Source organism: Triturus cristatus, chromosome 3_1, assembly GCF_964204655.1.
Source record: "Triturus cristatus chromosome 3_1, aTriCri1.1, whole genome shotgun sequence".
In the NCBI taxonomy this organism is placed as follows: Eukaryota; Metazoa; Chordata; class Amphibia; order Caudata; family Salamandridae; genus Triturus; species Triturus cristatus.
The window spans coordinates 782,992,613-783,005,734 of record NC_140583.1 but is presented as its reverse complement, the minus strand read 5'-3'; the positions used below and the strand labels follow the sequence as shown (position 1 = coordinate 783,005,734).

Below are 13,122 nucleotides of genomic sequence, written 5' to 3'. Positions count from 1 at the left end.
CTGAGCCGAGACGGAGCGCAACTCAACTCAAGCCAGGTAGGCAGGCAGCACCACAGGCACCCACCTTCGTCCGGCAGCCGGCTCGGCCTCCGCTGGGTTGACTCGTCCGCCCTGGCCCATGCTCACCAACAGCAGGCCTGCCCTGCTCACAGTCACAAATAAATCCACAGTGACACTCGGGCCAGGCGCTAGCCTAGTGCGCTGCTTAAACAAAGGTATAGGCCACTGGACCGGAGAGGGTGGGGGGGAGGGCCTATACCTTTGTTTAATCCCGGCCCGGCCCACCACTGTGCCATGATGATAAATCTGATTGCAAAAATAGCCAGGCACTAGTGAGTGACTCACCGGCAGCAGCGAGTGGGACAGGCAGAGGCAGGGGCTAAAAATAATTACATTATGGGGTGCCTCTCTCACCAGGTGTTGACGTCGTCTCAGTCTCTGCTGGATAACTTCTGGAATGCTCCTCGACCTGGCCTCACCACTGGTCACGCGCACTTTTACTGCCAGAGCCCAAATGCGCATGATCACCAGCCCCACCCTAAGGTGGGTGAACTGAAGAGATACGCGGCCGAGCAGACGCGGCGGCGGAGACATCTGCGCGCGACCCACCCTATTTAAATGTTGCACAGCAAATGGATGCCATTATATATGCAGGTGGCAGAATCCAGATTCAGAGATCGATAGAGTTGTGCCTGCTTGTTTTCCCCGCGCGGAGCGAGGAGGAGAGAGAAACGCATGCAGAGAGTGAGTGACGTGAACTTCTCTGATTTATTTTTTCTGACTAACGCCGCCGGTCGGACCAAAAATCGGCCTGCCTGCTGCTGGCTCAGAACATTACAACAGCTGGCCCTGCTCGGACGGAGTCGGACACACACACGCGAGCAACAGAAACACCTCCTGACCCTGACAAAAAGAAAACCTATTTTTAGAGAATCTGACCTGAGCTCATGTTTGAGGTCAGTCACAGTGCTGGCCCGTGGCAGGAGGAACCTGGGCTGCCTGCAAAAGGGGTAGGAGGACTAGGACTCAGAGTGGATTCTCCCTTTGCTTAATCCCTGTGCTCGTCTCTGAGTCGTGACTGACTCGCCTCCCCAGTGTCAGTGTGTGTGTATGTCTCAGCTCGGGGAGTCAGGGCCGGCCCGCAGGCACAGAGGCCTGAGCCGAGACGGAGCGCAACTCAACTCAAGCCAGGTAGGCAGGCAGCACCACAGGCACCCACCTTCGTCCGGCAGCCGGCTCGGCCTCCGCTGGGTTGACTCGTCCGCCCTGGCCCATGCTCACCAACAGCAGGCCTGCCCTGCTCACAGTCACAAATAAATCCATAGTGACACTCGGGCCAGGCGCTAGCCTAGTGCGCTGCTTAAACAAAGGTATAGGCCAAGGCACTGGACCGGAGGGGGTGGGGGGAGGGCCTATACCTTTGCTTAATCCCGGCCCGGCCCACCACTGTGCCATGATGATAAATCTGATTGCAAAAATAGCCAGGCACTAGTGAGCGACTCACCGGCAGCAGCGAGTGGGACAGGCAGAGGCAGGGGCTAAAAATAATTACATTATGGGGTGCCTCTCTCACCAGGTGTCGACGTCGTCTCAGTCTCTGCTGGATAACTTCTGGAATGCTCCTCGGCCTGGCCTCACCACTGGTCACGCGCACTTTTACTGCCAGAGCCCAAATGCGCATGATCACCAGCAGCGGCGTCACTAGGGGGGTGCGGACCGCACCGGGTGACACCATAACATGGGGTGACACCAATCATCTGGTTACGCTGTGTAACACAGCTCTGCAGCCTCGCCTCTGCTCTGCAAGCACACCTGCTCACAACAAATACCGCACTGCAGTGCAAAGGGTACATTCCTTTCAATAGAGCCCTGCAATAATTGTCGCCGCGCGTGAGACATTCCTGTCGTTAGGGCACTTCCTGCTCTCCAGTAGCCTGACTGCCTTGGCATGGGGGAGGAAGGGCGAAGAACAGGACACAAAAATTAACTTAAAGAAAAAACATGGGCACCTTTGTAGAGAAATGCATGAGGGGGCTGTGGGAGGAAGCCGGAGGAGCGAAATAAGAGCGAGAGGGGGAGGTTGTTTCTTCAGGTGTCCTGTGACATTGCGCTCCCGAAAAACAGGAACAAGCATTTACAATGCAATGGTCTCGGCATTGGTAAAGTTAGAGCTATTGGCATTGCTCATTACATTATTTTTGTTTATGTTTTTGTTTTTAAAACATTTAAAGAAACGGCATTGTCATGAGCAATGCCAATAGCTCTAACTTTAACAATGCCGAGACCGTTGCATTGTAAATGCTTGTTGTCTATAGTCATCTGCTTTGCTTGCTCTCTCTCCCTACCTCGGTCTCATGGTCTCTCCCTATATCTTACTGCCTTTCTGTCTGTTTTTGACTCGGTTTCTTTCTTTCCCTCACTTGTCTTTCGGTCTTTATCTCTCATTGTCTTTGATTTCTGTCTTTTTTCCGTTTTACATCTCAGTCTGTCTCTTTTCCTTCTCTTTTCTCTTAGAGTCGGTCCCTGGCTCTCGCTCTCTTTCTATGTGTGTCTTTCTGTATATGTTTGTCACTCTCCCTGTTTTTCCTTTCTCTCTCGCCCTTTCTATGTCCATCCCTAGCTTGCTCTCCCTATGTTTCTCTCTCTCTCTCTCTCTCGGTCATTCACTGACATTCTCTAGTCATTCCTGTCTTTAAGGTCGCTGTCTGACCTGTTCAGTATTCTATCCTGGGACCAAAGCTGTATTTTAGACTAGACAGAGACAGACACGGAGGCCAGGGAGGGCCTCTGGGCACCAGATGTTGGCTTCAGACCAGCATTTGCAGGCCATTGGCCAACGGGGGACAAAAAATTGGCCTGGGCACAAAAATGAAAGTGACCCATTCACATTAGTGAACTAGTTAGCTAATAAAAAAAACGGCCCATATTTGCAAATCAAGACAGTTTTGAACTTGGGTATTTTTCAAGGAATGGGAGACTGCGTGCATTTTTGCTTGCTGCAGGGAACGTTTGTGTTAAATATCAGGGAAATCAACAACGAAAACCAGCCCAATAAGTCAGGCCCATCAACTGATGAAATGCAGGGTGTCACAACAGCCCAACAGACACTGCCTCATTGCCCTATGCAACAGTCCGACTCTGGCTGAGATCTCGAGACGCCTAAGGGTTCGAGACGAAGGGCAGGAAATTGTTTTATATGACATTTGTATAGCTCATAATCTGACTTTAGTATACTATTGCCGTCAGGGTGATTTTCCAGGATGCGGCTAGGTTTTTAAGGCTGATGCCCCAAGCCTGTTTCAGGTGTACCTTCCTAGATACTGCCCTTAGAATTAGCTGGAGGCTGGGCTTTGAGTGGGATGAAAACACTGGTGTGGGGGAATGGTAAAAGGGGCGTGGCCGATACGATTATGGGCGTGGCGTAATAGCACACGCTGAAAACCCATGCTTAGCATTATGTGCCGCCCGACTGGTATTTTGCTACTTATGAAATTGCTTCCAGATGTATAATCCAGCAACTAACAATACACTTACAACAAGCCAGTACTATTAGCTTTGTCAATGGTGGTTAGATGCGTAACACAAAAAAGCAACAATCATGCCTTGGTAGTACAGCATATTGAAAACGCTTCAGTTCTAAAATGGTGAGACTGAAAGAACTAAAACGAGTCTCTTTGAAGTCCAGTGATACTGTTGCAGAGTTGAGGTTTTCTTTTCCCGTGGGTGAGGACAAACATGGAGAGCCGGCAGTGACCCGTCTCAGCACCTGACTTTTAGACCCGGCCCACTAAAGCCCTGCTTGAAAGGGACCCTGCACGAATCCCTTTCCGCAGCCCACCGCCGAACACGAGTCTCTCCAGAGACTTTTTTCCCGACACTTACACGAAGGGCGAGCTGGGCCCAGGGCGCCAATCATCAAAAGGTGCGTAAAGAGCTTTTTGTCTGCATTAAGGCAATGCAAACAGCAGTGTCCCTGCCGCCTGGCTCCACTGATTTACATTAACATAATTTCGCTCATTTTTCAAACACATAGAAGGCACGGTTTGTTAACACTCCCATCTGTAATGATGGTACCACACCATCAGCCTGCTTTCTTGCCCTCTCTCCCCATGCTGCTAAACAATTAACCCCGGTCCCACCCGCCTCCTACAAACAGCTTGGCGCCCGGATGAGGAGCTAATTACTGTGTGTGTGATTCAGGTGAGTTGGCTAAGCACAACGTTTTCTATAACTTACCTTGCCGCCTGCGTTCCATTTCAATACACCGTGCCCGCGCTTCCTGCACCACACTAGGTAGGCTCCACAACTCGAGTGAGACATAGCCATTCACATAAACCATTCCCGACGCTGCTTTTATACTGTTTGTATAAATGGACAGTACAGCGGCACCCGATTGGTTAGCACTCGATTGGTTGAAGCGAGCAAAGGCAACGCTCACAAGTACGCATGTCTGGTTGACAGTGGTTAAAATAACAAGAACTGCCGTTATTATTATTTAACTTTAGAGAAGGGAAAACGAAGGTCGGGGAAGATTACATTTTCAACGAGAAATCTCTTCCTTCTTTCTACGAGATTACAAACAAGCCAAGGGCACCGGAAGACACCACCGCCTTTCTCCGAGGCAGAGCAGAAATGCCTCGGAGAAACGCAGCGTCCTTTTCGGATTCGGGGGCGTGTTTTGCTGTTGTCTCCTCCCTGAGACTTCTCGCAAAAACACGCCCCCCGATCCGAAAAGGACGGGGCCTAATCTGAATGACTGACCTCTTCTCCAATGGCTGGCCAGCATTTAAGAGGCTGTCATTCTTATTACTGTCGCTTTCTTAACTTTATTATTAAAACTGCTACCGTCATTGCTATTATTTTCCTGTGTGGTGTTATTATTGAAACTGTGGGTACGCTGTACCCCTAGCATGCCACGCACGCACCACCTACTACTATAGTGGTGATGATGGTGCGATGCACGGCGTACCCAGTTTGTGGGTCCCAGGGCCGTCAATCTTACAGTGCTACCAATGACGGCCCTGGGTCAGCCCCCGCGCTGTGCTCCTCTGGCGGGCCACCACCACGCACTTAGACTGAGTGGAGACAGTCTCGGCAGGGGAGTGCTTGCTGGGCGATTTGCAGAACCCTTAGGGGCCCAGCCACCACCACAGTGGAGTCTAAAGAAAAGGTAAGGGCGGTTGTTCTCACCATTTCAAACTTCACTCTCCCGTTCCAAAATCGGCAGCTTTAGCCTAGGGCCCCCTCGCTCCCCGCCCCCCCACCCCGCCATTGACTATTGTTGTCTTGAGTAACAACTTAGCAACACCACCTGATCGCCTGGCTAATAAGGAAACATTTTGCCCCCCGTCTGTAATGTGTTACTCTTGCTCGGCGTTCTGTGTGCGCCTGACTCGGAAACACCCTTAAAGCAGAGTTACCCCACTGCTGCTCCTCACAGTTAAGCCTGCCGCCATAACTTTCACCCTCGACCTCAAATCCCATGCAGTTCCTCACCTTGAAACCGCCTGTCAGCCCCTGACCAATCACGTCTCTCGAGCGGGTGTGGACTGTGCCAGATTCCCTGCTCTTTAAATACTTACTGCTCTTCAAATGCACTGCACTTGGGGTGGCGCCACCATTTCTTTTCGCGCTCGTTTTCTAGAGAAAAAAAATCTGTTGATACTTCTTGTGAAATGTTTTAAATGCGTGTAAAATTACAGTCTTCATAGAATTCCGGCCCCTTATTTTATGAAGTTGTGTTATAACGTGAAAAAATATAAATTATAAAACTAAATGATATTTTTGTATGTTGTGAGGTCGGGATTCGAACTCATGACCATCCCGTTGTTATATAATTCATTTAGCTCCTAGTGCTAGCGCAATTGATAGCCTACCCCCAGTGTATTGAATCTTCAGTCTGTTCCTCTGGTGTCTATCTACTATATCAGGGGTAGTCCAAAATTACGTTTATACTAATTAATATGCAGATATCAAACTGGACGGTCTTATTCTTGCTATTAAGATCTTCAGGTTCCTCATTATGTGCATGTTTTGACTTGCGATTATCCTTTACAATTATTTGTTTTTCTAAACACGACCTATCATCGCTGTTATGTTATTTTCGCACTCCCAGGAGTACTCGCTATTCCACTCATTCTCTATAACTGGGGCGCCACCAAAGTATATTTATGTACTCATTTCTTCATTGCTAACTCATAAAGAAAAACACTTGTCATACTTAGTATTTATTTCTATGTTTAAAAATATATAAACTTAAGTCTTGACACTCATTGTCTCAGGTTGTGGCCCCTATCAAATTGTTACTTATCAACTTGCAAAACTACCAATGTATTACAACACCCTAAATGAATGTTCCATGTGTTGGCAGGTCGGGAGTCGAACCTACAACCTTCCTTCTAATAAATGCCTCCTCCAGTTTTATATATATATGTTTCCATGTGTTGTCCTGAAGCGAAGCCGCACTCCCCATCAGGTTTCTAATATAGTGGAAAGAACCATGAGCTTAATAATGTAGTTCAAGGTTATGGTTTGCATATGGCCCGTGCATGGAGCGGACTCTGGCTGAGTGTTCAAACATCGTTCGACATCGCCCCCATCAGTTCACAAGCCAAGCACTGGAAGAAGGTGCCGCCCTTTTTCCCCGAGCTGGCGAAGAGTTCTCTCCCATGGCTGCCAACCAGAAATTGTCCAACAGTAAGTACTCTTCAGAGAGTCCGATGCGCAGGGGATATTGCCAAGGCCCCCCTTGCACTGTCAGGAACCCATGTTCCTTAGCTCTTGACCGAAGGCAGGGAAAAACGTCCCAGGTCTCTCCGAACCGCCATGAAAGCGCCTAGGGCTTGCACCACGCTCTCTTCACTCGCTTGATAAGGAGGCACCACGCACACAGCCCGCGCCCCCCTCTCGCGTAGACACTGCACTGAACCTTTGAAAGACTCCCAAGAAGGACTCCCGCCCCAAGTGGGATGCCAGTGTCCTGTGCAACCCGGCACCGACCTGATCCCCCCCCCCCCCACCAAGCCATGCACAGCCACAAGGCACTACCCTCACGCCTAGCAGACTATCCCTCCTAAAGCTTTACGGCTCCCCTAGCCCCCTCCCGCTCACCTCACGCAGTGTGCTGCAGCAGCGCCTCTCTCCTGTGTAATAGTCCCAAGAGAAAGAGTGTCAAGTGACACACGGATACCTACCACTCCCCAGCCAAATTCCTTTGCCTAATTTTTGGCTGGCTGAACCCTAGTGTCCTAATGATGTGCTGCCTAGTAACTTCCCTGGTACGCTCCCCTTTACCCAACCTGGCAGACTCGGAGCGGAGGAGGTCCATGTGGTAAGTCGTGAGGGGGTGACACCATGAGTTACCCGCATCGGGTGACACCAACCCTAGTGACGCCACTGATCACCAGCCCCACCCTAAGGTGGGTGAACTGAAGAGACCGCGGCCGAGCAGACGCGGCGGCGAAGACATCTGCGCGCGACCCACCCTATTAAATGGTGCACAGCAAATGGATGCCATTATTTATGCAGATGGCAGAATCCAGATTCAGAGATCGATAGAGTTGTGCCTGCTTGTTTTCCCCGCACGGAGCGCGGAGCGAGGAGGAGAGAGAAACGCATGCAGAGAGTGAGTGACGTGAACTTCTCTGATTTATTTTTTCTGACTAACGCCGCCGGCCGGAACAAAAATCGGCCCCAGCCCCAAAACCGGCCCCCTGCCAAAAAAACGGCCCCCACCCCATCCAGCCTACCGGGGGATTGCCCGGTGCCCGGCCTTGCCAGTCCGGCCCTGTTGAGGGGTCGATTATGATGCAGCCAGTAAAGGGTCTGACCGATGGTCGGAGCTTTCTGGGCAGCATCGTAATCGGCCCTTTGGTTGATTATCTGACTGCCGCATTACAATGCTGGCGGTCGGAAACTAAACCGGCCGGTCATTCAGGCTGGCTTCCGATAGGCTCAAAGAGCCCATCAGCCAGTCGGAACCTTGGGATTACGATGCACAGTTTCCCGGCCTGTCCAACATGGGAACCATGTCGGAAAGGGTGTTATGGGGCCCCCAGCAGGGACCCTTTCGTCGTGTGGCCTCCGGTAAGGGGCAGAAGGGGGACCTATGGTGCCCCCATGTTGATTCCTGCACCCCATTGCAGGCACCTTGAGGCGCCTATCATGCAGTGTAGGGATGAACAGCAACTCCTATTTCCCTATGGCAGTATGTATTATGGCTGGTTTACGGCTGTAAATGTAGGAATGCGACCAAACAGTGTTCAGTCGGATTCTAATTAGGTGGTCTGGACTGCCGAACAGAGGTCGGTCGGTCCCAGGACTGAGATGGTGTGCCCAACATCATAATTAGCACCTAAATGTCAGGCTCTGCCTTCTGATGGAGCCTAGTGTTTACTTTTGTTTCTTTGACTTCAAAGTGAGAGGATGTATGTGACAATCTTGCTGGATACTGGGGGTATGAAAGGGTTTTATTCTAGCACACAACAACATTTAATTGAACTCTGCAAGGATTTCAGAATGTATCTGAGTTAGGAATGCACAAATAAAGCACATCTTTTGTTAATTCTTAAGTATGTTGAAAACAAATAATTTATTATGATCAAAACAAATCAATACACTAGGTGATGCCATTTCCACACATTATCATTTTTGCGCTGTATGATGTTATTAGTAAAACTGCATGTATGTGCAAATGTAATGATGATATGAATTTAAAATGTGTTGTCTGTAATGCCAGTGTGCTACCACACCATGCATACTCCACGCCACTCTACTCCAATCTGTACCATTCCACTCTATGCCAATACACCCTATGCTACTTCACTCTACGCCTCTCTACTCTACTCTACTCTGCACCACTCTACTTTATGACAATGAACACTAGGCCACCCCACTCTACTCTGCACAACTCCACTTAATGTCACTCCACTCTACAGCACTCTGTAATACTGCAATCCATGCCAATACACTCTATGCCAAGTTCACTCAACTCTGTACCACACGACTCTACTCCAATCCACTGAAACCACTCTAATCTACACTGCACCACCACACTTTATGCCACTGCGTTCTACACAACTTTACTCTTTGCCATTACACTATGCACCACTCTACTCTCTTCCACAGTACTCTTCCCTGCACTACTCCGCTCTATGCCACTTCACTCTACTCTGAAACTATCTTCTTTATGCCACTGCACTTTACGCCACTCTATTTCACTCTGTGCCGCTCCACTCTACGCCACTGCGCTTTATGCCACTCTACACCACTGCACTCTGACACTCTACTCTGCAACACTGCCCTCTCCCCAATGAACTCTATGCCACTCTGCTCTGCACTACCACACTCTTTGCCAATGCACTCTTCGCTACTCTGCTCTGCATCACTGCACTCTACTCTACATGCACTCTGCACCACTCCACTCTACGCCACTGCTATCTATGCCACTCTACCCTACTCTGCATCACTGCACTCCACACCACTGTCCTCTAGTCTACTGCACTCTACACCCCTGCACCACTCCACTCTGGACCACTGCACTTTACCCTGCACCACTCTAACCAACGCCACTGCAATCTGTGGTGCTGCATTCAACGTTACTGAATTTTATGCCTCAGCACTCTATACCACTATGCTATGGAACACTCTACACTAATGCACTCTTCACCAGTCGACCCTACTCTACTCAATGTCACTCCACTCCACTGTACCCCACTCTATGCCATTGCACTCAACTCTGCACTCTACCATGCAACACTCGAACGTATGCCACTGCTTTCTACAATGCTGCATTGCACAGCAATGAATTCTATTCCACTGCACTCTATGCCACTGCACCCTACACTAATCTACCCCACTGCACTCTACTCTGCACCACTGCACTCTACATAAATGCACTATACATCACTGCACTCTATGCCACTGCACTCTACTCTGCACCACTGTACTCAACACCACTGCACTCTATAATACTGTACTCTCCACCACTCTACTCTATGCCACTGCCCTCTACACCAATCCATACCACTGAACTCTATGACACTCTACTCTGTAACACTTCAATCTATGCCACTGAACTCCACAACAATCTAGTCTACACTACTGCAATCTGTCACTGCACGCTACTCTGCTTCACTTCACTCTATGCCATTGCACTCTTCAGCACTCCACTCTACACCACTGCACTCTATGCCATTGCACTGTACGTCATTATGCTCTACTCTGCACCACTCTATGCCACTCTACACTGCACCACTCTACGCCATTGCTCTCTATGCTACTCTACTCTGCACCACTGCACTCTACTATGCAACACTTTAATCTTTTCCACTGCTTTCTACGATACTGCATTGTACAACACTGAATTGTATGCCACTGCACTCTACGCTACTTTATTCTATGCCATTACACTCTGAGCCACCCTACTCTATTCCACAGCACTCTACCCTGCACCACTTCACTCTATGCCACTTCACTCTGAAACTATCTTCACTCTACTCTAATCTGCACCATCCCACTCTGTACCACTGCACTCTGCGCCACTGCACTCTACTATGAAACACTCTAATCTACAATGCTGCATTGTATGCCACTGAATTCTATGTCACTGCACTCTTCGCCTCTGCCCTTTGTTACTATACTCTGCTGTACTCTATGCCAATGCACTCTACACTAGTCCACTCTACTCTACGTTACTGTATGCGACTTCACTCAATGCTTTTTTAATACGTGACACTTTCTGCCACTCCGCTCTGCAACACTCTTACCCATTCCACTCTATGACACTCCACGCCACTCTCCTCTACGCCACTACTTTTAGGCATAATGACCAGCAACCAAGCTGGTGTACAACATGGCTTAAACACATTGGCAAATCCAATAGCTCTTGCATAGGCGAGATCTATTGGCTTTGCCAGTGCTTGTTAGTTGTGTGTACCATGCTGCCTGTTGGGAAGCCTCAGACTCGCGCCCACCTAATATTATTGATTAAGCTACGTCCACGTCTAGGACTCTGATGGGATCCTCGAGGGGGCATTTTTTGCAGTAAGTGCCTAAAGGAGTTCAGTTCTATGACCTCTCAAGAGGAAATTATATTCCAGAAGTTCCTGTACCAAACCCTCCAGCCTATTGAGGCTCTCTCCTCCAGTGCAATCATTGTTGTTCAAGTTTACCACATTCTGCCAAATGCAAACAAATCAGCCCTTTACCCTTTTGCATGTGGCCTTCATTTCTAATAATCTGCAGGTCAAACCTAACATTGGTTTGTATGTCCAATATCTGGAGCACACAAGCAGAGCCCTCCTGGCACAGTTATGATTTTGATGAAATAATTCATTCGTTAAGAGTGTCTCATCAATAGGGAGATCAGCAAAGCAAAGACATTGAAATAATACACTTTTGATAGCTATGCATATCGTTTTTGATTGTGCATATTTTCAAAAAATGTAGAGTTTTGTGCCACTATGTTAAATTACCATCTAAAATGAATGGCCTGATAAAATAGAATGAAGCCAATCCACTGCAGATCAAGAATAAAATCGTGCCAGACATGCCAGGTCTGGTGGGTCAACGGGTACCCTCCAGGGATTTGTTGTACTGTCACATGTTTGAATCCCAGGGGGCAAGCTCATCCTTTCATCCTACCTAAGTTGATAAAATGAGGATCATTGCATAACGTAGCGAAAATAATCTTTTATCTGTCAGTAGCTCCAAGTGGCCACTTAAGGGGTAAACACTGTTCCTAAAAGGTATGGTATTAAACAGATCTTACTGTTGGATTGAGAAGATCTCGTTGGTTTAGCGACAATTGTCAAGATGTCCGATGGAAGCCCTGTAGGTCCAGAAACATCCAGTGCTCTGCAAATACTGCTGCCTTGCCGGTGTAACTCTGTGCTTTGAAGAGTCACGTGCCCATTCACATAATTATGCATGCGTCTACCGTCGTAATTATAGCTGTTTCAGTTACAAGAGGTTAGTGCACATGACAGAGGTACATACCTCAAAACCGGAGCTCAAATATGTAGATACCTCCAAATATTTACATTTCGCCTTGCCAGAATACTTCCATTAGCCAAAGAAGGCGTATGCAATTGTGTGACTGGGAACCCTGATTCTTTCAGTTGCTAATACTCTTATGTTGTGTGAGTAAGGCATTGATGGGGTGGGCGGAATTAGCGAAAGTGCCCTTCGCAAAATATCGCGAAATGGCAATAAAAATCTCCGCGATCACGCGAAATTTCGCGTGAAGGCGGAGATTTTGGTGTGCTGATTAATGCGTTACTGAATTTGACCTTCAACTCGGGCACCTGCTTTATTTATAATTATATCTGTAAGACTTACAGATATAGATAAAGCAGGTGCCCGAGTTGAAGGTCAAATAAAAGTGCTTCCTGTTGGGGTTTAATTTTTGTGACAGGAGCATCGTGCCAGAATGAATCCTGCCCTGCATATTTACCCAAGAAGATGCCACCGTTTTGTGCAATACCTCTACTCAACTCGAGTACTTTCTACTGGCTAATCAGTAAGTGCTACCTCGTTGGGTAAATGTATGTGCTTTTCCTACACTACAGCTGCGTAAAGGGCCAGCAGAGTTGTCTACAGCGACCATGTGTGTCTGTAACGTTGCCACCGCGCCAACGGGCGCCGGGGTCCCTCGAGTGAGCTGTCCATCATAGTGCGGGAAAGGGCGGGAAGATGTTGCACACCACTGGTGTGTGGGGCGGGGCCAAATGGGCAGGGCTTCCATGCAGTTCACATGCCTCTTGTTTATAAGGGGCCAGAGATGGATCAGAGCAGCAGATGAGGAGACAGAACCTCCTGATGTCAGGAACTACACGGGGATTGCGCTCGAGAAACTCATGGATGCACAGAGCTCCATCAAGGATGACAGCAAATTGTTGACGGTAGATATGGTGAGACAGCAGCACACCTGCCTAGGCGACAATTTCCGTTCCCTCGCGGATCGCGGAAGTTTCGACATTTTCGCGTTCCGTGAGGAGCGCGAAAATGTCGAATTTTCGCAATTTCTGCGAGCGGAACGGAAATTGTCGCCCACCCTTATTGAGATACCCCATGTGCTCGGCTGTGGCCGCACAGTAAATGCTCGATGGTCTCATTGCGTCT

At 48.8% G+C, this 13,122-nt stretch overlaps 1 protein-coding gene across 16 annotated transcripts in view; it reads right to left on the bottom strand.

Annotated features, from left to right (window-relative positions):
* LOC146861026 (putative methyltransferase DDB_G0268948) overlaps positions 1–11,881 on the bottom strand; it is a 710,132-nt gene extending 698,251 nt beyond the window's left edge. For 2 of the 16 annotated variants that reach the window (XM_085645004.1, XM_085645005.1), the window contains exon 1: positions 1,574–1,776. In XM_085645004.1, the coding sequence (XP_085501130.1) occupies positions 1,574–1,735 (162 nt within the window). In that variant the 5' untranslated portion in view covers positions 1,736–1,776. Of the gene's footprint in view, positions 1–64; positions 212–345; positions 545–1,504; positions 1,803–11,770 lie in introns of those variants that run through there. The other 14 variants (XM_085645003.1, XM_085645007.1, XM_085645020.1 and 11 more) reach the window with 13 other exon arrangements.
* Between the last annotated feature and the right edge of the window lie 1,241 nt (positions 11,882–13,122).